Below are 26,640 nucleotides of genomic sequence, written 5' to 3' on the forward strand. Positions count from 1 at the left end.
CTCTAGAGTAGAGTTGCTTTACTACTTCCGTGTACGCTACATGTATACGATAAAAAAGACTTTGTGAAATACATAGCAGGACAAGACATCCTTAGTAGTCCCATACATGAAATCAGTTTAATCTGGGGATGTTCTCTCTGGGAAAGACATCAAATTTAACCATAAAGGTTTTCATAAAGATTTAGGATTAGGGTTATTATAAATTTATCAAAAACACAGAATATCTTAGCTTAACAAATGGAAAGACAAGGCCGAGCACCGCAGTACTGATAAATACCATGTATCAAAACAAGTGTCATTTACATGCAAGTCAATGCTCACCACTGCACTGAAAGTTTTGAAGAGAGACTTATATGTATGTTAGATATGGTTCTAGGCATGTATTGGTCATTTCTATACTATGCCTGTATCTACATGTATCACTGATGTTTGTTGGATAGAGTGTGGCTGATGTCATAGCTGCTTTGGTACTCAAATTTGTCAACCCAGCATTTGAATTCTTGGTATACATGTAGAGGTCAGTCTACACAGTCAGAGTCTAGAAAATGGGTTTGAGGTCCTGATCATTCTGAAGGCAATGCTGCAAGAAGTGTTACATAATCAGAAGGGTACCAGTTTGTGCAATGTGTATCAGATTTGTTCTTAGTCATTCCCTGGATTTTTGTGTAAGAATATTTTGGTAAAATATCCAGGTCACCTGAATAAAGCTGTAACTAATACCAGTAAATCTATGAAATGAAATATTCTGTCAGTCAACCAATATACACATTGTTTCATCTGTTAATGTCATGTTTTGAATTCTCAGTTGTTCAGTCAGTGTTTGAATCAGTCAGTGTTGTTTGGTTCTCTTGTTTCCGGAATACCTGAAAATTAGAACTGTTTTTTGCAATGGCTGCTTACCTCATGATTTCATTTACAGTGTTGACAATGGAATTTACAGTTTATGTCCATTATGGCTAGGAAGTTGAATGTTATGAAACTGATCTTGCCATTCAATAGTAGCAGAGTGGAACTGAAATAGCCAACTGACATGTAAGATAGGTCAGAGCTAAAATAGACACTTCCTCACATTTGCATTTAAATAATGCAATGGCACCATAAAACCCTACAGAACAAATGACACTGACATCAACAATATTGACGCCCAATCAAAGTGGACTGTGTCAGACAATATCTTATAGACATTATGACATATGGTCTTCATTCCAATATTCAAATTGTGACAACTCAGTGGGGCTAACTTTGATACATGTGCTGCCTTTGCACAGATGTAATGTCATTTAGATTTCATCAGATATTTCAGTACATAGTTTCTATGTGGATACTGATTCCATAGATTATATCATTTCTTTGTTTGATTTTCTTCTTCATACATTAAATTGTTACGTAAGATGGTTAAAGCAATCAACCAATACCAGATAGTAATAATTATGTTCTGTGTGAGAAATGATTATATATGTGTTGTGTGCAAATTTGGTTGAAAATCATTGTATCTGAACTTGTGTGAATACATAGACAGTAGACTACTGAGTATTGTACAAGTTTTTTAAAACATCTGACTATATTTTTGGTCTGTTGGTATGGCGCACAAGATTGGAAAAAAGATGTATCAACATTATTGAGATTTCCAGTATTTAAGCATTGCTGGTAATCTCACAAAAACCAGGAATACATTAGCATAATTTACCCAGCATTCCATTTTGATCCCAATGATTCATATCTAGGAATAACACCATGTTTATATTGATTATTATAAAGAATGTAGCTGAAATGATGCACAACAAGGCTTGTTGTACTAAAGATATACAACTCATATTTAAGAAAATCAATATTCCAAAAGATACTGTAATCACTTCATGATCAACAGCAACTCTACCCTATTTTTAAGAAAAGTATGTGAGATAAAAAAAGGTAGTTTTTGTTCATGTGAGATTAATTTGGAGGTATTATAGTCAAGATTTTGTTGTTCAAGACAAAATTTGTTTACTCAACTATTCTTTTGCTTTATGCAGGATAAACCTTTAACAGTAGTTGAAGGTGTGTTGCGAATATACTGGGGAGTTCGTAAACCAATCAGCTTGAGAAAGGAGCAGGTGCCATGGAAAAGACGAACTGTTAACATTGCATTTGAGAATGGATTGGAGAAAAAACTGATGGAAAAAATGGGTGAAGCATCAAAGAGAAACAGACAACAGGCAAAGGATTCTCAAATTGAAATCAATGCAGAGGAAAACTTGGAGGAGGAATTGAGAGAAACTGAAGTCAGTGATGATGGCAAAGATATTACAAAAGTGAAACAAGAGAAAGTTACAAACAAAGAAGCCGGCAAAGGAATTGTAGATGTCAAGACAGAGAAAGACTTAAGAAAAGAACAGCAAAGACTTCAGTCAGAAAAAAATTACAAGCGAGAGAGTGAAGAAATTGACAAGGAAAAAGGGGCTGTAAAGAAAGAAACGCAGGAAGTACAAAGTAAAAAAGATGTTGTTGAAGAGAATCAGGTGCTAGCAACTCCATCAGGCCATCAAAAACAGTTTCAAAGTAAGAAAAGTACTTTTTCGTCAAAGTCTACCCATGTACAAAGAATAGTTAACTCATCAAGCAGTGAAAGTACAAGATTTATGCCGAGTGGTGTTGTGTTTGCTGATAGTGGAAATTTGGAGGAAACAGTGCGGGATGTACCATTCAGGAGAAGTTTCATGGAAGGGTTTCCTGGATCAGATCTTCTTAACAGAGTCACTGAAGTTCCCACATGGCACAGTCCTGATACAAATATACCACGTTCTAAAAGTATGGTTGTAAAAAACAGACCATCAATGACTGAACAAGGCTCTGCTAGACGTCTTCCCAAATCCAAAAGTCTTCGAAGGAGCAGAAAAACATCTTTTAGTGGACATTACTACAATCAGGAGGTAAGAAATGTTTTGTGTTATGAACTTCTGTGAATATTAGGGTGTAAAAATAAATGAACATTCTACTGTTGATATCTTTCTGCTTTCCAATGATCAGGTCTCTGAACATTTTACAATAAAATAGAGCATGCTACTCAGTGCATTAAGACAGACACATCTGTGCATATCTCAAAATTTTAGCCAAACATAGCCATGTCTCCCAGTCATGATTTCCAGATGCACAATTGAGTGTGTACTCTACATTCTATACCAAAAATCCACAGTCTAGTCTAATAGTCTAACCTGCAAAAATATCCCTAGATTGGGGTGGGGTGGGGGTGACGACAATTTATTCAAATCATTAGAATGCATTGAGATGGTGGTAAGACTATGGCAACTCAACGACCCATATCAAATATATTCATTATTTTCAATTAAATATGCACCATAAGAAATGTGCAGAGGTTAATGATGAATTCTTGGTCAAAATTGATACAAAATACCATCATGATATCTTGGGTCAAGGCCTGGTCATATCATCATGGTATTACGTAAATATTTAATGTCAATAAAATTCAGATGTATATGTCAAAGTTCAAGTTCAGATTCGAATGTCAGATCAGTTTGTGGTATTTTGTGCTCAGCAGATTTCGTGCACGGTGACATGCGAACCAGAACAACTCAATACCACAGTTTTGCCAGTGTAGCTGGAAGGTTATATAGAAATTTCTGTATTCGACAGTCATGTCAGAAAAATTATTTTTTTAACTTGTAGCTGTGATGATATAAATGTGAAAGGTGTTCCTATATACAGTAAGCAATAATAGATTGTTGGAATATGACTGTACAGTATTGATGTAATGAATCAATCTGTGATTTTAAGAAAAAGAGTAATTTAAACAAAAATGTATACTATTATTATTAACTGAGTTATTATGTGTGCAGTGTCTCCTCACAAACAGCTGTAGTGTTGCATTTCCTGTAAAAGTGATTTACTTTCATTCACAGACTGCAAAGTTTACCCCCCAAAATGGTACATTTAGTAGTGTGAGAGTGGACAGCTTGATGACATCAGCCCAGGTGATCCAACTACTAATATTCAAATTTGCCATTGAGAACAGACCAGGGGAATTCATGCTGTATAAAGTCAAAGATAATGGTGGTAAGTGATCCAGTATAATCACAACACATTTTACAATCATAATTTTCTACAAACACAGTAGCTAGCTATGATGACCCTACATCATAAAGGCTTAGTTCCTGATACACAAGAACCATTGACAGGAGCTCACAAAGCAATTCAGCCTCATGGCATTTGTACATACATGTACATATACCTATTAATGTACAACATACCGGTATTATTGATACAGTGGTTTCAGAAGATGTTTGAATCCAAAGGATAGCCTGACTAATACAGGCAAGACAAGTTGCCTCATGTCTAAGCCCAGTCACCAGACTCAAACTGACAGCCTTCACAGCTGTATTAGCAGCATAGCGTTACCATGATTGGTTGGAGATTCAAAGGAAAGGGCGGGTCAAGATTTTACTGTACAATTTTATACCCTTACACTGGATCCCTCTACATGTACATTGAATTCCTGTTCAGTTTATCCCTCTACACTCCATTACTGAACACTGCATCCCTTTTAACTCTATTCCACACATGTATGGGTACATCTAACTTGTAGGAGATATTCTCAATTGGTTTCATTTTCAGAAACACTACACCTCAAAGAGTCAGATTTCCCTTTGCTAGAAAGAATTAACATGGGACCCAGTGAGGACTATGCCAAGATTTTCATTATGGAGAGAGCTGCAGCCAAGGATATCACCCATGAGGTAAAATGCAATAAATGTCTTGGAATTCTGTGATTTTCATCAGTCCTATTTTTTACAAACATCAGCAGAGAAAATATTTACATCACATACTCACCATTACTGAATATACCTTGACACTTGCAGTGGTAGACTCTCTGGGATTTGATACATCATTGGGAAAGAATGTAACTTTTTATTAAAAAGTTGATGTTTTGGTATCAGTTTCTGTGAGCTTGCAATAATCAAAATCTTGTTACAACAATTTTCACATCTCACTTTTTAAATGGCTTGGCAGTTTTCAATTTTTTTTTAATTACTGAAAGTTCACTCGAAATTGCAACAATTATCAGAGACTTCAAACTTGGCTGAGACTGACAGCCAGCGGGGATAATTCTTCAAAGCAGACCTATAATACAGAGATTTTATATTATTTGGAAATTTACACGTAGATAAGAATAAAGATACCAAATCAAGAACATACAAAGTACTTTTAAAAGCAGATACACAGTATATCTGAGCCCTGCTGTGTGTTGTTTTGATGGTGGCTGCAAGTCTTGGACAAGTGTGAATTCACCAATAATTGTCAAATTTGAAGTAAACCATCAACAATTTCAAGTAAATTTTTAAAATGAACGTAGTGAGCTGTGATGATGTCTGTAGTACTGTTGCTGGAGGTCATTGCAAACTGATGTGAAATAGAAAAAACAAATGGAGTATAGTAGACCATCAATTATATCACAGTACCGTCGTTCAGAAATGCCCATTGTTTAAGGTGTGAATTACTTCATGGTAGTAACAAACAGAATGAGTCACAACTGAGTAAATTTTCTTAATTACCCATTGTAATTCCTTTGTGTGCCTTGTATGGATTCCTTTGTGTGCGTTGTATGGATTCCCTTTGTTGCTATGTGTTTTTCTGACATTTCCTTGGCAGCATGGCCAAATAACTGTAGACTAAGTGAAGTTTAAGCCAGTTACTTTAAGCCAGTTACTGAGTCATCTTTCTTTCATGAAAACAATACTACTAGACATGCACAGAGACATATATTTGTAGCATAGGTCAAGCACACCACAACAACACAATGTGTGTTGCAATATACTGAGAAATTGTTCAGTTATTACTACTTCAGTCACAGTTTGCCAAATAACTTCAATGAGGATTTTCTTTGGCTTCTTATTCCCTGCCCAAAATTGTCCTTTGTGTAAATTGAAGCACAATTTATGAGCTTTTCAAACATGTGTCAAGCAAGTATATTGCTCCAGATTGTACCACAACAGTGAACGTTGGTCAGAGTTTAAGCATTTTCCATTTTATGATGGTACGTGAGGCTATGTTTACAATGAATGAAATGACCAACAAGTCATGGAAATAATCCAACAAGTCATGGAAATAATCCAACAAGTCATGGAAATAATCCAACAAGTCATGGAAATAATCCAACAAGTCATGGAAATAATCCAACAAGACTCAACTTTGCTTATTAGCATCTTTATGTTGCTTGGAAAGACTGAACTATTCCCAATCCAGCTGATATTCTAATCTTGTTCTGACAGACGGGAAAAAGTCATTCACAAGTCCTTCAGGTGTGAATCAAATGGCTAGCAAGGCAAACAGCGGAAAAGTACATCATCCACTTTGATGTCCGCTCAGCTGTGATTTCTACTGTGTGCTACCAGTAGCCACCTCCATGATTTCCCCTACTGTGTGCTACCAGTAGCCACCTCCATGATTTCCCCTACTCCATGGACAGGGTTTGATATGGAATGGTCTCAGAATTTGTCATCCCTCTTTTTCACCATTTACAAATTAACAACTTACTTAACTTGAATCAATTGATGCTTCATAATTTAAAATTGCAAATGAAATATTCTTTGATGTGCTGAGCCAAAATTATCATCTTCAAAATGAAGAAATCTCCCACGTCTCATTTGATTTCACATCCTTTGTACATGGTGATTGTGGGGTTTGTCTCTCCTTATACTTTGATTTCACATCCTTTGTACATGGTGATTGTGGGGTTTATCTCTCCTTATACTTTGATTTCACATCCTTTGTACATGGTGATTGTGGGGTTTGTCTCTCCTTATACTTTGATTTTACATCCTTTGTACATGGTGATTGTGGGGTTTGTCTCTCCTTATACTTTGATTTCACATCCTTTGTACATGGTGATTGTGGGGTTTGTCTCTCCTTATACTTTGATTTCACATCCTTTGTACATGGTGATTGTGGGGTTTATCTCTCCTTATACTTTGATTTCACATCCTTTGTACATGGTGATTGTGGGGTTTGTCTCTCCTAATACTTTGATTTCACATCCTTTGTACATGGTGATTGTGGGGTTTATCTCTCCTTATACTTTGATTTCACATCCTTTGTACATGGGGATTGTGGGGTTTGTCTCTCCTTATACTTTTATGTTAGATAATAATACATAATATACACAAAACTTGAAAAATTCAAAGTTATAAGTCTGTTGAAAGGTAACACGGCCTCCAGTTTTGTGATTTTGTACACCAACAGCATGGAAAACATGAAAATGTTAGGATTAAATAGTAAAAATGACTTGTACATTAATAACTAGTCTGGCAGAGACCCTGCGATTCGCGTTCTTCCCAGTGTCAGTCAGTTGGAACACGCGCGCGCCCTTCAGAGACGCGACGCGAATCCTAGGGTCTGGCCGTTCTTGTAAGCGACCAGTCGGATTTCTGCCTGATCCGGGTACTTTATAGAACTCCACACATCCGTTCATCAAAACAAAAAATGACAAGTACCATAGCCAAATAAAATAAAAAATGAAAAATAAAAACATACCGCGTATATAGGTCTACCAGCTACTGGTATATATTCTCTCCGCCCCGTTAGATAGGTGTTTCTTTTGACGTCACTACCCTTATGAATATTCATATACTTGCAAGAACCGACAGTCGTTGTGTCTGGCAGTGCGTTCTCACAGCTGCACAGCGTAGCCGCGCACAAAACAAGGCACAGCGACTGTGGAGAGTCTAATTAATAACATGTACAGTGTTGATTAAAGTGTTAATTGACATTTATCCGTTTCAATCCCTGTCCCAATGAAACAAGCCGTGTTTCCAGACAGTGATGGAGGGATGTTGATTTCATGGAATATTTGCTTTGTTCATAGGTTGCACAGTATCTACATGTAGATCATCCAGTGCTGCTGGAAATTCTTGAAAGGTTGAAACAAGAAGAAGAAAAGAAAGTCAAGACACTGAAACAAAAGTAAGAAACCTGCAGTGACATTATTTTCCAAGACATTTATTGTGCCAAAGTACTCTGTGTATGATTCAACATTATAGAAGCTTTAGGAAATTCTCAAACAATAATTCTCTGTCCAAATTGTACAGTTACTATTATTTGTGGTACAGCTGCGTCCATTTGATAATCATCAATTGATAAGATTAATTTTGATCCCGAGAAAGAGAAGCTGCATTTAGGGTATCATAAAGCATTATTCCTAATGAAACCATTGATCTGAATTTGGATAGATATTTGTAATTTTAGAAATGTGTTTGAGTTCAAAGTTTGGAGGAAAATTAAATGAGTCTTTGAGAAGCATCAGCTATCTGACTGACATCAAGACTAAAGGGAAGTTGTATGTAATAGTCAGAATGTATTTATGGTAACATCATTGAATGATTCCAACTGATAATGTTTTGGCTTCCTCATAATTTGATTATATCCGTGTCATGGCAATGCCAAAGTGTCTAAACTTTTCAACATCATGGTTTCAACCTTTGTACTTCAGTGTTGCATCATTAGGTCCAGTCACAGTCACTTAAACACAAATAGAATATACCAAAGTAAACAATGCTGTAAATTAAGTTGAAGTCTTTGACAATTGAAAAAGAATTTTGCTCTATGAAAGCAAAATATGGTATTTTGAACAAACTTTATTTTTCTGTTTATTTTCCTGAAATAGATATGAAAGTTATCGTCTGCTGCTGAGAAAGAGGATGGAAGAGATTTCCACTGCAGTGTAAACTCAGCAGATCTGCTGTAAGTCAATAACTTGGATCATGGTGATATCAAGGCAAATGTGCTACAAATCAACAACTTGGATCATGGTGATATCAGGGCAAATCTGCTACAAATCAACAACTTCAATCATGGTGATATCAGGGCAAATCTGCTACAAATCAACAACTTCAATCATGGTGATATCAAGACATGTCAGAATAGGAGATTTGGCCTGCTCTAATTTTAACCTTTGAAAATAAATTGGAAGTACTCAATCTTCACACATACATTTACCAAGCAAAGAAATTCAAATATGCAAAGTGAAAATAAAGTATCTATTTTGAAACTTTCTTTCCCATATTTAGAGATTACAAAGTGGTAAGACTTTTTTCTGTAGTCATGATTGTCACAGACCAGAGGAGTTTCTCTTGATGTATTAGTCTAGGGACCAATGAATGTTAACAGCACAACACCTGGTGTACTGATTTATCATCAACAAACAATGAACCTCAACGTTAATAGCACAGTGAAATACCAATATTGCAATTACATGTTTGGCCATGGCAAATTATGACAAAATCTGGAATTTTGTGTAAGTGTAACCATATGTGGCTGCCACCATTCATATCTGTTGATTATCTTTGACTCCTATTTTAATATTCATAATTTCTTGAAAATGCTCACTTCATTTGTTATACATCCACCAATGTTCAGTCCCCATGTTTACCGAGGAAAAAATTGTGATGTAGTGTAAATGTAAGGTGAACTGCATTGAGGCAGATTTTTATTGTGGGTCCCATCTCTTTGTTGTTAGATATTAATCTTACACAAGACAAGAGTTTATAAGTACAAACAGACCAACAGAAAGATGCACAGTTACATGTTATTCCTATTATGATGTTGCAAGACTAAAATTAATGACATTCTCATAAAACTTTACAACTTTTGCCCAGTGTCCTTTTGAAGACTTTTCTTGGTTTTTAAAAAGTCCATATCAAAGTGCTTAGATATGTTACTTTTGTTACAGTGTTTCATGGTAAAATGTATGCAACAGCATGCATTATGAATCAACTCTGAACCAGGTTGAATCCTTCAGCGTCAACATTAACATTGCAATAACCACTCCATCTTGTAAACCAAATACAGCTGTAATTTTGATCTGAAATAGTTAGTATTTGGGGACCAACATTTAGTCAACAGAACCCAATGACATGAGCGATGTCAGTCCATACAAATGAAATTATATTTTACTTTGAGTGTGTGATAATATTTTTAACTGCTAGATATGTACCCATTGATTCAAGTTCTGTAATATTTGTCAGAATTCTTTAAAAAGAACCATCGTAAGTTGTGCCGATGCAAACACTTACATAAAATCAGCACAAATGCACAATTTGTCATGCATTCTTTGGTCCAAGTTTAGTTTTGGGTTGACGTCATCAGCTTCTTTTATGTGTGTTTATCAAAGTTCAACCCATTCCTTTAGTTCTTTTACACATACACACTAATTTACTTTTCAGCTCTTAAAATACATGCAGTTCAATGAGTGATTCAAATGTATCAGCTGAATTTTATGGCAGTTCAGAAGATTATAAATTGGAAAGTTTACAATAATGTTGACATTAATTCATTGCTTGATAATTACAAGGTCATTTTCATTTAATATCTTGCATGTTTAGTCTGACTGTTTGCCAACTTTTTGAAATTTAGAAATTGAGATTATGATATCCAACAATCAAACCATTAATCAAGAACTCAATGACAATTATAAAAAATCATGTGGATTTCAACGAATGTGCCAGCTGTCTGTGATGAAGCCAGCTGTCTGTGATGAAGCCAAAAGACAAAGTTTATAGACATTTCTGATAAGGAAATAGGATAGATCAATTGAAAACTTTTGAATTTTCCATTTTTAGTTGGGTGCGTCTCATAAAAAATACAGTCTGTAACAGCGATTTTTTTAAAACATTTATGATGGGAGATGTAAAATAGGGTAGATTAGGTTATTGGAAACACACATTTTTTATTTGGTCTAAGGTTAAAATGTTATCTCATGATGGTACTTGACAATTAAGAAAATATCAGCAGGTCATATTTTGGCAATCAGGGTTAGAAAAATGCATACTGTGGATAGAAGTGGTGCCTGAAGTGTTTTTTTGAACCTGAACATTGTAGGTCACAATTATCATACTGTGAATGAATTTTCAGGCTATCGTTTGAAGAATAAAATAAATTCAAGCATCAGTGAACTAAAAAGTAGATTTGTAAATGCATGGTGAGGTCAGGCTTGGTTGACCTATGCCTGACAGGATATATGCTCATTTATATGCTAATAATGCATAAATAGATATATGGATGTGGGACATTAATTGCCAAAACCAAATATTTCTACATTATGCAATGTTGCAGTACCATTGTGTGCATCATTGACAATCTAGATCAATTTCTGGGACCACCTGTCTATCTTGTTTTTATTGTTAAACAATCATTTGTGTATTTCAGCCAAATTATGATGGGCTCAAAGATGGAGGACAGTCATATATACTTTTATTCAGTTCATCTTTTGATATGATTCTTGAGTGGATTTTAGTTTTATTTTTACTGCAGGAGGTAAGATAAGCATACATCCATATTGTCTATTTATAAGTCATGAACTAAAATTTGCTGTGCAGAGAGATATAAATTGTTTGTCTTATAAGTGGAGACCTTTAAAATGAACATGATCAGGTGCACAATATGCAAAATGAATTGTGGTTTTTGTAGTATTTAGCTATGTCAGCAATCGTAAATAATCTCAATGTTGATTTAAACATTTTCGCTGACCAGTGGAATTTTATATTGTTTGAGAAATTTTTATTATTTTTGTCAAAAACTGTACTTTTATAAAGCTTCTGGAAAAACAGCTGCAAGACCTCATTTATTTGGCTCTGTGGCAAGACTGAACCTTAATCAAGAGTTGCTTATTTCTTTTAAATAAAATAATGAAATTTGTAAAAAAATTGATGTTAAATGGTATTTTTTCATTTGCTCCCACCATGTGTACACGTTTTGTTCATAGGTACCTCACATCAGATTTTATCATGCATCATTCATTGTAAATATATTTGTGTTACATTCAGCCATGTATCTGATGTATGGCAGCACTTTTAACAATGAAAGGTTGGATTGTTCAATGGAATCAGATATTTTACAGTACTTGTGCATTTCATCTGTTGTGACCAGTTTTAAAGATTTTCACACCAATAGTGACAAACATTTTACAACAGTTACTCTATCTAGGGCTTCTGTATCTGCTAATCACAAATCCTGATTATTATATTGATGGCCCAGTGCAAGAGGGGCGTATCACCTGTGTGAAAGCATTGGAGATACACCCCTCTCAGACTGGACCATTGAATTATTATGCACAGCTTTCTGGAGTATTCTCTTTGTATTTTGCCATGCATGTAGTAAATGATATATTGTCTTGTAAAGTATGTCATTTATTTAGTGTCAAGTAAACAGTCAAGGAGTAATTCATTCAGCACAACAGTGAATGTGACATAATTTGAAAAGCCATGTCAAGACAAGTCTCCTAACAATCCATATGATTATTTGCTTTTCTGTGGCATTTTTGTCATTCAAAATCTATGTAAAGGTGTCTATTGTCACCAAAGGTCAATTTTATTGAATATTGATATTTTCAGCTTCAAAACTCTCAGCAGAGTTGTGTTTATCACAGTGTATCTCAGCAGAGCTGTGTTTATCACAGTATACGCTATCATTGTTGTGTAATACTTGTAAAGTAAATGCAATTCCATTGCCAAATGTCAGAAGTCTTAACAAGATGTGATGGCAGGATTTTGTTTGATGAGTTTGGTAATATAACTGTATACTTTTTTGTTTTGATGGAATTGTGAAATACATGTTATTTTGACCATTTATCACATGGGGATTTCTCATTTAACCATACTTTCAAACTCTTGGTATAAACTCTATGTTACTCTACGTGTGTTGGAAGATAAACTTTATATCTGCAAGGCTCTTAAGCAAACTGTTTATTTGTGTTTGAAAATGCTATGATTATAAGGAAACTGACATCTCTTTTTAAGAATCTTACATGATTGTGCTTTTATGAAAAATTCAATCACTGTTTATTTTATTGCTTAAAAACATGACATTCTACTAAAATTACTTTGTAACATGAACTTTAAACATGAAAGAATGCTGTGAAAAAACTGCCCTTTGAGATAGACAAACAATCCATGATGACAGCCATTTTGTTAGAGCTCTTAACCTTTAACCTTTGTTTCACCAGACCAAAGTCTGCAAATCAGAATAGATGTGTACATTATGCAAAACAATGATTGTTATAGTATGAAATTTATTTTGTGTTTGCTGCCTGTTCACTTTGAGTTTGATTAAATTCTCTCTGTTTCTCATCTTCATACGTATACTAGTATCAAGTATTTAATTGATGAATGGAGTACTGAAATGCAAGTGACCAGGCTAGAAGCCAAGGCAGCTCTAGGTGTTGAATTCTGAATGTGAAAGAAAGCACCCTAATTGCATCTTCGTGACAATGATTGCAGAAAATACTGTAGCAGTATGCAAATGACATGAACTTTCAAAGTATTGAACATTTTATGAAGTTTGTCAAAAACTCCATCATCCAGCACTTCTTGACACTTGTAGAAGGGAAACTTAAAGTCTTGACTGAAAATAGTTATAACATGACAATATGGATGTTATATAAATCAATGCAACTAACAGAAACCTGCAAAACAAATATCAGTGATATGAAGCTACTTAGTGTCGATGGTTCCCTACTTAACACAGTAAGAAATGCCTGGATATGATGTATAACATTTTAATTTTATGAAATATATATTACCTGTAATTCAGGCTCTTGCTAAGAATACAGAGAGAAGGGAAAATGATCATGGAATAAGTAGCAGATACAGTTTTGCTGGTTAAAATGTTCTGTGAATTAGATGCTGTGTTTGTTAGTTATTCATGAATCTTCGTAGTTGGTTGTTAGATGAAAACAAAAAAAGCTGCTGTTCTGATATCATTGGATTGGTACCTAACATGTACTACAAAAAAGAACTAATCACAAATATTTTTATCATTTGTGTGTCTGGTTGCTTATGTCACAGACAAGGAGAATTCTCCTTGTATGTGCTTATGTGTTGGTTAGCAACTGTTTATTTCCTTCTCATCAGGTTTGACATCTACCGATACCATGAAAGGTCAAATTATTTGTACATCATGTTAAACTTGATTGATAGACTTGTTGTTATACTTCCCATGCTGTTTACATTTATCATTTAGGATACTAGAGGACTCCATGGATAGAGCAGTATTGGTGTTGAATTGTGAGAAAGCATCCTTGTAATATTGTTTAAACTTTCGCAAAAGACTTGAAATGAGAAGTTGTTTTGAAAATTGTATCCTAAAAGTGGTGTCACACTGACTCACAATGCCGGCTTTCAAGATCAAATGGTAAAATTGTTCCTTTAAATTACGTTGCAAGCCATACACATTTTGCTTATACAATTTAGATCTTAAAACCTACACTGCTGTAAATAGCAATACTAGTTTTAATCAGTTCCCTATGTGTTTAAGGCCTGAAAATTTTCATAGAGCACTGTGAACTGCATAAAATGATGGGCTATATCAATAAGATGTATCCCAAAAAATAAGATTGTTTATTTAATGGACCCTATACAACATATACGAAAATCAGAAAACTGGCAATGTTCCGTTCTGAAAATTTGAAAACATGACAAAAAACAAGCCCATCAAAAGAGGGAAGAGCATGGGGTCAGAGTGACTGAGGACCCCTAGCTCAAAAAGTAGACTGGAAACTTTTTATTTTTGTTGTTGGAGTAGTTCAAAGCACAACATATGCAAAAATAGGAACAATGGGTGTGTTTTTCTGAAACTATCAAAAATGACAACAGGTAGAGTTGGAAAAGCATAGGGTAATGTAGTTTGGAACCCGGGCCTCAACTCACAAGAAAGATTGAAATCCCCTAATGCAAAATTCAGAAAAATGGCATATTACTCTCTGACAAGGTTTGGAAGCATTTTTGTTGAAATTATGAAAACAAAATGAGAAAAACCCTGTTCATGTAAGGGTACCAATGGACTGCCTGACTCAAAAAGCAGGACACAAAACACTTTCCCCTTTCTGTTTATTTTTTTGATTTAATCAGAGCACAACACATATTACTAACATCAGCAATTATGACAATATTTTAAATTTTGAGGTACCTCCCACCTTAAACAATGCAGTTGCTCCATACAACGCTAACAAGTCATAAGTTTTAACAATGTTGGATTGTCATACCGGGTACTTATGGGAAGGGAAGGAGTACATACGCCTATGGCCTATTGCAGGCAATCCCAATGAGATGAGTGACATGGTATACTGTCACTTCATGTGACAACATTGTACAAAGTCAACTCCATATACAAGGGTTGTGCCATTCACATCTACCAATAACGTATCACCCACTTCCTGAAGCATATGACCTCCTACAATGTGGTTTCCAACTTTGCAATGTATTCTAGCCTCCAACAGAAGCCTACGCTTTGACTTGACTTTATTTGGTAATACCACCGTTGGATTCAGTGAATTAAGAAACACTGCTGCTCCAAAAGTTGTTAGAACTCTCTACTTTCAGGTCAGATGAGTTGTTCAGTTGGCAAATTGGTATTTCTAATTTGAAAGACTTAATTGAACTGTGCATGAATCTGCAGGGATATGAAAACATTAATATAAACTAATCCCATAGCTTGTAAATTCATAATGAAATAAAAACTTATGTACTGATAAAAGATGTAAGTAAAGCTAGCGAGTCAACAGTTGGACTTCCGAAGTCAGTAACCATGGTTTTGTTAGGCTGCATTCATAAAAAAATGGTGGGGGGGGGGGGGAGGAATCGGGATAGAAATTTTTTTTTTTGGTTCCTCCCTCAATACCCTCAAAAATTTTCAAGTCCCCCCCATTCTATATGATCACAATTTTTCAAGTCCCTCTCCAATTATCATATAGCCTGGTATTTATTAGGAATGCATGCAGAGTTAAAATAAACATGTATTGTGTAGTTCTGCCCACAGATGTTGGATGCTATCTCTTATCAGCAAGTTGTACAGCCATATTCCTAAAAAGTTCTTAAATTGATTCATTTTTAAATGCATCTGTGAAGTTTTTGGATTTATCAGTCTAAGCCGACTTGAGTTTATCCAACTCTGGCCAGGTCAAGGCACCAGCTGCAGCGCACATAAAATCACAATCATGAGAGAGTATGCAAGTTGTCAATTCCAAGCTACATTTTGCCAAATTGTGAAAAACTGAGTACAGTGACCTACCGAAAAAATAGTTTTTTCAAAAGTACAAGACATATACGACTTAGATGCTACTTGTTTTACAAATGTAAATGTTTGTAAATGTTTTACAAAACTGACAATACTGGAAGATTAAAACGTTCCATCAAATAAACATTTTTATTTCAGAAATTTTCGGTGTAATAATGGCAAATTTGGTAAAAAATAGATTGTTCCATTTAGTCAAACACTTTTTCATTTAGTCTTTACAGTTCAAAGTTTTATTTTTGTTTTATTGTACGATGACATGAGAAAATTTCATTCACTCTATGAACTTGAAATGAATGGTTTTATATGTTGATTTTAGGTGATTTGAGAAAAACTGTGACTTTTCATCGTACATTTGTAGAAAATAAAGCATGGCGACCCCATCCTTTTTTCTCTAATATTTGATTATTCTCATATGCCAGAATTCAATAATTCCTGGCAACTGTTAAGTCTTCTACATGTGTTGCTCTCCAGCTTGATCTTGTGTACAAGTATGAATCACTGTCGATTGAGTGCCCTATGACCCAAACTCTTCAGCTAAATCAGAGTCACAGCTATCACTCTCACTGCCAGTATGCAATATTTACATATACAGGATTTGTTAACAAACTGAATATTGTGTGTTTCAAACTGTATTTGATACATTGCATAGAAATATTGAAAAAAATTGTCAACAGTTAAAGCTTCTGCCCATTACAAGACCAACTTGTCGATTTTACGAAAATTGAATGGCAGTCATACATTTTTAGATTTTTTGAGATAAAAGTCATAAAATGCGACAAAATGGTTCTGGATTTTGTTTAATTGTTACTAATATTAGAACCTGACATCGAAATTTCCCCCCCCCCCCCCGCCGTAGGCAGAGCAAAACTTTCAAGTCCCCTTCTACCCCTAGAATTTTTGAATTCCCCTGAATTCCTCCGGCCCCCTCACCACTTTTTGTGAAGGCAGCCTTATGTGACATAAGAATCAGTACATGTTCAATGTTGATCTGAATATGCTGTGTGTACTGAGTTGTCAATGCAGGAAACAACTGTGTAGTACTAGTTTCATGAATGCATTTCCGTAGAAGCACATATTTAGTGTAAATGTCATGGGAGGAATTGCCACTCTCTGTTTTAGTCTCCATGAAGCCATGCCAGATCCCATTAAATCCAGACTATTCTCTCCAGTGCACAACAGTACTCCGTCATGTCAGATGGCAGATTTCATTCAAACTTTGCGGGTGGATATTGTGATAGTGCCAGACTGAGTATATGATGGCTCAAGACCGATAGTTCATTTCCCATAGGCCACCAGGGTAGCGTTGGGCTAAATTTCCCAATTTTAAAACATTTAGCGGCACGAATTCTGTTTATAGGTGTTAGAGCAATGTCAGCTTGACAACTAATATTGAATATTTCTGTGGGCAAAGTTTGAGTAAGTGAAGAAATCATGAATTGTAAAGAGCGCCATCTGTGGCGTTTTTTGCAGAAATCCATGCCTTTTGCTATAAATTTACTTTGGCCATATAACTTTCAATATTATAACAGAATGATGCAAGCCGTCTTTCACGTGCCACAATCTGCATTTTGATTCGAACAGAACTCAAAAGTAAAAAAGTCAGCACTATTAGGGTAACGAATCCTGAAGTGAATTATAAGTCTGCCACAGTATGCACCTCAGTTAGTTTTTACAATACGATGAACGGTCTTCTTAATTTTGCTCATTTGTACGTTTTCCATGGACAGCAAAGGGCAAGATTTTCACCTCTACTGTCCATGGTTTTCTCCGTCAGTACCCACCTGTGGTTAACTACGTCTGAAATAATTTCATTTAAACCCAGACAGCAAAGGGGGATCTCTCTTCAGTGTCTCTGAGATTTAAACCGGCACAGATTTTATACAACGGCGGCATACGTATGCCAGTCTCTGTTTTTCACTATCAAGTCCAATAAGCTCACGGCGAATGCATGTCGATCATTTATTAGTAACATGTTCACTCTTGTGAGCTGTTGTCATACCTGCCTGTCTGCACTGTGTCTATCTGTCTGTCTGTCTGTCTGTCTGTCTGTCTGCCTGTCTGTCTGTTGACATTATATCTCAAGAATCACTCAACAGATTGGAATTAATTAAGTACATAGCTAAATTTTACTTATGAATGGCGAGAACTGAAAAGTCAAAGAAAGATATTAAGCGGTGACATGAAAGTGATTATACTAGTTTTCAAGGTCGTTTAGCAGTTTCTTGTCGATGATATGGCTCATTTGTATTTTTAACGAACTTTAACAATTAGAGATACATGTATGTATCAGGAGAGAATTGATCAAAGTCAATTAAACTTGCGATAAATGTGCATAATAAAAAGATATACTGGTAGCGGAAGACATTAGTTTCATGTCAGTAAATTTGAATATTTTTAATTAAAGCTACATATTAACGAAACTTGAAAAAATATTACTCATAACATCATGTTTTTAATAACAAATATATCGACGATGTCATCAAAATACGACCAACAATGCCACACAGGGGATTATGGCGCGAGGAGGGTAAGAGGTCATATTTTTGAGATGGTTAGAGGTTTCACCCATTTTAACGGGGGAACACGAACACTTTGCCTGCCACTCCCTGCAATAATAAGTGAACGTTCATTAAACTAATATTTGTATAACTTAACTCTTTTGTTTTAGCAAAGTCTTGCGTTAGGTTTATGAAAACGTCAGCTTTTTACATTGAACAGCCATATTGTTGTCTCAGCGTTTTGTAAGACTTTCATTATGATAAATATCACCAGGCAGATATCAAAGAACTGAAGACAACTAATGAATTGTCAAAACGATTGGAAATGTATGAAGCAAACTTTTCGCTGTCAATCTCCTTTGAAAGCAGTGTCTAAAAAAGGTAAACATCTACCTCTTTCTAATCAAGTAACAACACAAAAACATTAACTCTCAGCTTGTTAGGAAGTCTTTAGCGCAATAAACATTTGCAAATGTAATTCTCTGATAAAGTAATGTTTCTACTGACTCGGGGACAGTTTAGTAAATTATACTGATGACTGCAATGTGACATGACCTGAAAAAGTATCGATATGGAAACGTTTAAGGCCTGCCAGCAGTTTGTTGTCTCAGGCGTTGTCTCTGAGTCGTGGACAAAATTTCACCATTCATTTGAACCATTTCGCTCTCTCCCTTGTCTCAAGAGTCAGTATAAATACAGTCATCTTTTCTTTTGAGCACTCATCAAAACGTACAAGCACAGGTGCCTGGAATTACCAGTGTGGTATCTCTGTGTATACCACACTGGCAATCCAAGGCACCTGTGCGTACTACTAACTTTGAAGTAACAAAACTATTTGGCGACTTCCCTGCGCCAACTCCCCCCGTGCAAATGGCTACTACTCACAATTTTGCAAAATACACTGAACATCATTTGTACGATTTGTCGTTAGTACTTTAGTACTTTCCGTCCCCTTTCCAACTTACTGTAATTAGCCCCAAGCTATTACATTTCGTTAGCGATAAGTAATGTGAACACACCTGTTGATTTTGAAATATACCAGGTTGGAACACCGACCTTACACGTCCAATGTGTTTTTTTAAGTTCCATTAAGCTTATGTGTGTAACTTGCATGATGCATTTTGTATTTTTTTCTGTTTGCGAATTAAAGTTTCATCTTTTACTATCGAACTCGTGTCGGAATGCCTACATCAAAGTGTTATACACAGATTATACGTGTTGAATGTCTAACTTTCTTCTTGACAGCTGATTCTTATCGCGGAATAATATTCAATCATAAAGAAAAATACCGCACAGAGTACACAATGTGTCGTGTGTGTAAGGCTAACTTTTCGTCTACTTAAGTTAACCTTGAATTTACTCGTTTGCAAGTAAGAAAAAGATGAACATATTTCAAAAGCAACAGCTATTGTCACTGTTACTAACGCCACATAGTTGACAGACTATAATACAATGTCAACAAATCACGATGCATTGATGGTTGTCAAGCACGTGACCGATGACATCGCGTACGTCGGGGTTGGGGTGTGACGGATGCTTTCACAGGGATTGGTGAAAATGTGACTGATTTGTAAGATAATCTATGGTGACAAAACTACTCAATAGATAGGGAATAGTCCGCGATCACAAAAGTGTTTTTATCATTTATTAATTGGTCAACTTGTTCCGAAGTGGCATCAACAGACGGACATTTACTCATTTACTCAGGAGATTTACTCAACACGTCAGAAATTTTACGTAGCGTAATTTTTTCCTAAATTTAAGGATATGAACCACCAATCTTGCCGTTTCTAGAGTTTTTGCTAATTTAAAAGTGACTCTGTACTCGGTGGCACATCATTTTATCCATGAATGGCACCAGAGCGTTACGGAACAATAAAAAATCGTTATGCAAATTGATCTTCTGTATCCTTGTACGATAAATGTGATTTTCACACATTTCAGGAAAGTCAGCAGTAACGCGACATCAAGTTTCTTGTGTAATTGCAGGGCGAGTAATACAATGGTCACCAGTCGTGATGTCATCGCTGGTCACATGGTCTGACAGAAATTAAACACGTGGAGTGGCTTTTCGTTCGTACAGGCAAGTAGGTAAAATTCATTCAGTATCAGTCCACAAGGTGACTGAGTTGTCGAATCGAGTTAATATTATACATATAACACGGAGGAACAGCAAATAAATGTGCAAATAATCTACGTAATAAGCTAATTACTGCCGTCATGACGTTGACAGAACCACAGGATTTTGAACCTCACAAGGAATCTATAGTTATGACAAATACATTTGTCAAGTTGTAATTTCTGCACAGAGCTCACCCCCAGCAAGCGTGACAAACAAGTAGTATTGTGATCGTCTGTTTTATTCCAACACTGGTGTTTATCGCATCTATCGACAATTTGATTCAATAGAGAGGTTTCAAACAAACCAAGGGCAACCCAGTCCCCGAAATTAACACCCCGAAATCATTCTGTCAAAACTATTTCATTAGACCACAGGCTCTCTCACCACGTCTTCCACGAGTAATTCTTTTTTATTAAATTTTCAAAAATGCCCTGGAACACAGCTCGAAGATTTGAAGGTGTGAATTTTCCAAGAAACGAATCCGATTTCACTGGTGAATTTTTCTATCGGATGAAAGAAACGCGGTCCACTATCAACCGATCAGCAACAAGGAACCAGCAAGATGATTTGTTCTACAAGTTCGTTACGGCTAAACTTGCAACCTACAGCAAGGGAATGTTTCCCAACTATGACCCCGATATAAGGGCATCGCTTGGATCTTCAAGTTCACGAGGATCATATGGGAGAACCCGAGGTAAGAGAAACTTGGGAAATATTCGATTGTCCAGCCTTGCGACCTCCAATAACGTTTTGAGGGACATTCAAACAATTCACGATGAAAAATCCGAGCAAGCAAGGAGGATCATACAGGATGAATTGCGAGCCAGAGTTAGCAGACAATTGACCGCCGGATCATCACAAAATATGCCGACAATCGATATCAACAAAGTTCTAACCCTAGCTGAAGCTGGCGGTGGTATCTTGACGCCAGAAAAATTAGCACCGTCACCACTAGTCAGCAGAAAGAAAGACAATCTCAGAAAACATGAACGACAGTCTCTTGAATCAGCTCAACTTGAACTTGAAGATGTTAACAACTCCGAACAACACAGAATATACCGTTTACCGTCGTTTAAGCTGCAAAAGGGAAATCTCAACGTCACAAACCAGTCCGAACTTATGATTGATTTGGAAGGATCATATGTTAATAGTGGTAACCATGGCAACTCTGCCAAACAAGAAACAAAAGTGAACAAATCCAAAAAGGACAAAAGCAGTAAAAAATCTAAAAACGACTTGTCAGGCTGGCGAAACGAAAGAAAGGAAAACGGAAATGATGATGAAGGCAATGCTCACCAAGACACAACCATTGAAGAATACTATGAAGACTATAAGAGCGAAGCGTCGTCGACTTGTAACGAGAAATCTTTTCTTCCTCCTATCATCGAAAACGATTCGGAAAGAGAGAAAAACAACTCAGACCACACACATGACGAAGCGACACATATGAGCCAAAAACAAACCAGACCCGATACCAAACCGTCAACTAAATATAACAAGGACGGGTTTGAAACCACTGAAGTGACCAGCTCAGTGAAGAAATCCGTCAGCTTTCAAATAGATCAGCTTGAATCTGTCAGATTTATTTCACCTCTGAAAGAACAAAGAAACTCTGGAAATGATGAAAGAAGTGAAAACTCTGTCGATACCTTGAAAGATGACCATTTGCCTCCTTGGCGATTGCTTGGCGCCATTATCAAATCGAAGGGGAAATTTAGAAAAAAGAAAAAGAAGAAAATAGAACCAGCATCTGCTTTCTCTCAACGGGCTGGAAGTCCTATACCAAGAGAATATATTTCAGAGTCAACAGATGATGCATTCACTGAGAAACCGATGTCAACTATCAAAGGAAAGAAGAAACGGAAAAGAGATAACAGAAAAATACAGTCAACGGCGTATGAAGACATCTCCGAAACCAAAGTAGCTGATCTGGTAGAGCACCCTGAAGAGAAGGTCAAAAATCACAGAGACATCACATCCTCGCAGATCAAAACTTTACCAAGTGGATTTTTCTACGAACGTCGGCGTCAACGACTACCGAGCACTGAATACATCAGTGATGAAGATTTTCGAAGTCGAATACAGAACATTCTCGAAAGTGACAATGAAAAACTAGCTGACAACCCTAAAGAGCAGCCTCCAACTCGGGTCGAAGACACGGAAGACGCACAAAGTTGGCGGAGTGATCCGCCATTCTTGTTACCGGAGTTCCGTCGACCTGATAATTCTCCATTTGTGACGTCATGTGTTGCCTGGAATGAAGTATCCAAACGTGAGAATAGAGGGACGATAGAAGAAAAAGATATTCAAGTTACAGGTCTCTTACTCCAAATGAGAAATTGTAGATACATTAGATGGGGAAAGAAAGACCTCGAAATATTGAAAAGACTTGAAGAACTAGAGGATTGTGCCTTTTTGTAGCATTTTTACTGGTTTTCATTTTAAAACATACTTTCTATCAATCCTGTCGGTATATGGTATCGGTGATTCCTTGCACTGGTTTTTATTTTGTAAATTTAATAAAAGGCATGATTTTAATACCACCTGATGGTAGAGAGTATTTAAAGTCTTGAAGTATGCGATGATCCAATTTTACTACCTAAGACAAGTGGTGGCTGTAGTGAGCGATACGCAGTATGATTGTTGTATCTCTATTGTAACGATACTAGTGACGTCACACATTGTTCACAGTGGTCATTCTGTATCCTATTGAGCTATTCACATGAAGTTGATTTCAGAAATGCCAACACAGTGTGTTTATCACAAATGGATGGAATTGTAGGATTGCTGATGTACATAAAACTATTCCAATTTCAAAAGTTAAACAGTCGCCGTCATTATCTATCGGACACAATAATGTCAGGCCAAATGATTATGTAAGCTTATTTGCGAAGTTCAGCGGCCAATGGCCCTTTAAAAACGAAAATGTGGATCGAAGTCGTCGAGGAGCGAGAATTTCCCTTCTCTGATCGCTTTTGAAACTAGAAGCATTTAGGTCACACTTTTCAACTTTGAGGGCAGTCACATTCCTTCCTAGGATTTTCCGGTATAATTTAATGTGAACACTCTCAGCAATTTGTTCTCCGTAGCATGACTGTTCCACTTCAACTTATTCTAAACGAATAATGAACTTATTCCTTGACAGGCAGTGATACTCTGTTTGCTGACGCTAGACAAGATAAATTTTTAAGGTACAAAATTTCGAATATAAGCGCGGGGCCTGCTATAGGACGAAGAGTGATGGTTTGAAAAATGAAAATTACTGAAAAAAGTTGTCGCTTGCCACCGTAGTGTTTATGTCATGCAACATGAAAGCCTTATGCCATTTTAAGATTTATACTTGATTGATGATTGATTGATTTGAATAGGCCTCGAGGCAAGTAGAAATACAAGAGTTACTTTGATTTGCACGAGAAAGTAAATAAAAAGAGACACCCAGGGAAGAATATATATATATATATATATATATATATATATATATATATATATATATATATATATATATATATATATATATATATATATATATATATATATATATATATATATATATATATATATATATATATATATATATATATATATATATATATATATAGTGTATTTGTTCACACATATTGTTCAGAGGTGTGTCATTGAATGCACAAACACATGTATTGATATGTATATTATGTATACAAACCACGTAGATATGGTATGACTTGCTTTCGATAACTAATTTCATCGTTGAAATACTATAAACATTACAGCAGCTCTTTAGTAATAAGCTGAAAGCGAACGGCGAATATAAAAGCCATCAAGTCAAGAGATCCATTTATGCATTACATCTCCTAGCAACCATTTCTTTACAGTATCCGTCGCTTCCGGTTCAACTTTTACCCTGAATGGTTGCAATATCCTTTGGAGGCTGCTTTGGTGTCAGCTAATATCGCCTAAATTACAAGTAAATGCAGTGTGGCAGTTAGCTGTTCAGAAGAATACATTCATCATGGTAGAAAATAAATCTGTACATTAAATGTGATATTAAACAATGCTGAGAAGACATACACAGTGTATGTATTATCCAAGATGTTGACTGTGTTTGCTTCTTGAAAAGTAATCTTGATTTTCTGTTTTTAAAGATTTATTTGCTTTGGTTTTTTTGTTGTTAATCATAGTACTGGGAAAGCGTTTGCTTGATAGACTCCATCGTTCTATTTCAATGCCTTTCTCTCTCGGGAATTCCGTTTACAACTGGTGTGAAGTAAACTCGAAAAAAAACCGCTAATAGATTCACATCAACCCATTCACTCATGTAAATATTTTTAAAATTATATTAATAATCTCTAAAGTACTTCAGTAATAATCTTACCTACAGAAGTACTGAAAACACAAATATGTTAAATCTCTATCGGAGACAGATATTCGGAACCTCAAGTGTTTCCAATACTTTTCTGATCACCGCTTCTGTTGCTTCATTTTGAAGCTTGTGAAGTAAATTAAGTTGTCACCGTCTTATTTTTGAAAATGAAACTTTTATTTTCCCCATTGAGTTAGCACAGGGACTGCAACTATTTTGAATTTTAAATTTGAATTAGTATATTCGTTTCCATAACGCCAAACTTTGCACGGTGACCCCTGATTTTTATTCTTGATTTTGAAAGAATGGTTGAAAGTTTCCTAGAGGAAAGTTACTACAAAATCTTTAGGTCTTCCTGTTTCGAGGCAAATATTTACCTTAACAGTGAGTTATGTTGATATCAAATTTATCACGTTGCTGGCTTTATTACATCCTCCTGCCAATAAGTCAGTTTTGAGAAGGGCAAATATCAGTAATTATTCAGCAGACCGGTGTTGTGTTGACATACTCTTATGGTTAGGCAATATATTACCAAAGTGTCAATTCCAACCCTTCAAAAAATCCCTACAGCTTTTGAATAATAGATTATCGGTTGACGGAGGTACGGACTGACGGATGTAACCTCTTCTGCAAGGCATCGACTTTCGTGATTTCTTTTTAACGAGCCAGTCATTTGCATCGACTTCTGGTTACTCACTCAATGATGGGTTGAAATCACAGTTGGTGATGTACTGGAGTATTGCCATCGCAAATCTCATATCCCATGTATTTTCGGTAAACTACATTGCCATTACTCGCAATGACGTTCGTTTGTAGACTTGAATTGAAAGCGTACAGATTATTTTCTCATAGTGGCCTGATAGCGGGATAGCGGGAAGGCCAGAGTCTATGAATATAATTTAAACAAATATATACACATACCATGTAAAACTCGTCAAATAGGTTCAATATTGCCATTGCAAGATATATGACATTCCTAACAATGATATATTTACAACCGTTTTCTATTATCTTATTAAGATACTCATTTATTATCTTTGCACAGAAAACTTCCATACTTTGTTGTGTGTCACAGTGCTAACATGAAATGGACTCATTTATTATCGTTGCACAGAAAACTTCCATACTTTGTTGTGTGTCACAGTGCTAATATTGAAATGGGGTCCTAATGATGTTATTTCAGTCATTTATACAAGTTTAGTATATGTTTATTATCATATTGATTTGTAAATAAGGTGGATGTGATAGGAACTTTGAGATATAAATTGTACTGTTTGTAAGACTACCGATGGATTTCACTTACACTACGGAGAGTGGCGAGCAAAAATCGATGGCTGGACCAAACCATTTGTAACTATCGTGGGATGCTGTTCTCTTTGCTCAACTTTCCTCCAAAACAGAAAATCAACTCAACAGCACTGGAAAAAGTCGTAATATTTCTATTCTTAGCGGTAGATGTGAGAAATTGTGATTTTGACCATACCTTCCTTGGTAGCAAAATGCGTATACAATGTTTAGATTGATACAAAATCGATTTCTCCATTCACCCTCCCCTCCATGTGAAACTGGAGATGGAAACATACCAGACGTGAAAGGAAAATCGAACGAAAAACAAATATTGGATT

General features: G+C 35.8%; 1 protein-coding gene across 2 annotated transcripts in view; it reads left to right on the forward strand.

Annotated features, from left to right (window-relative positions):
* LOC139122469 (gelsolin-related protein of 125 kDa-like) overlaps window positions 1-13,124 on the forward strand; it is a 48,602-nt gene extending 35,478 nt beyond the window's left edge. For both annotated transcript variants that reach the window (XM_070687866.1, XM_070687865.1), the window contains exons 4-8: window positions 2,013-2,909; window positions 3,897-4,050; window positions 4,609-4,730; window positions 7,856-7,953; window positions 8,654-13,124. In XM_070687866.1, the coding sequence (XP_070543967.1) occupies window positions 2,013-2,909; window positions 3,897-4,050; window positions 4,609-4,730; window positions 7,856-7,953; window positions 8,654-8,714 (1,332 nt within the window). In that variant the 3' untranslated portion in view covers window positions 8,715-13,124. The remainder of the gene's footprint in view (window positions 1-2,012; window positions 2,910-3,896; window positions 4,051-4,608; window positions 4,731-7,855; window positions 7,954-8,653) is intronic.
* Window positions 13,125-26,640: the final 13,516 nt, after the last annotated feature.

This window comes from Ptychodera flava, chromosome 22 (assembly GCF_041260155.1).
Source record: "Ptychodera flava strain L36383 chromosome 22, AS_Pfla_20210202, whole genome shotgun sequence".
NCBI lineage: Eukaryota > Metazoa > Hemichordata > Enteropneusta > Ptychoderidae > Ptychodera > Ptychodera flava.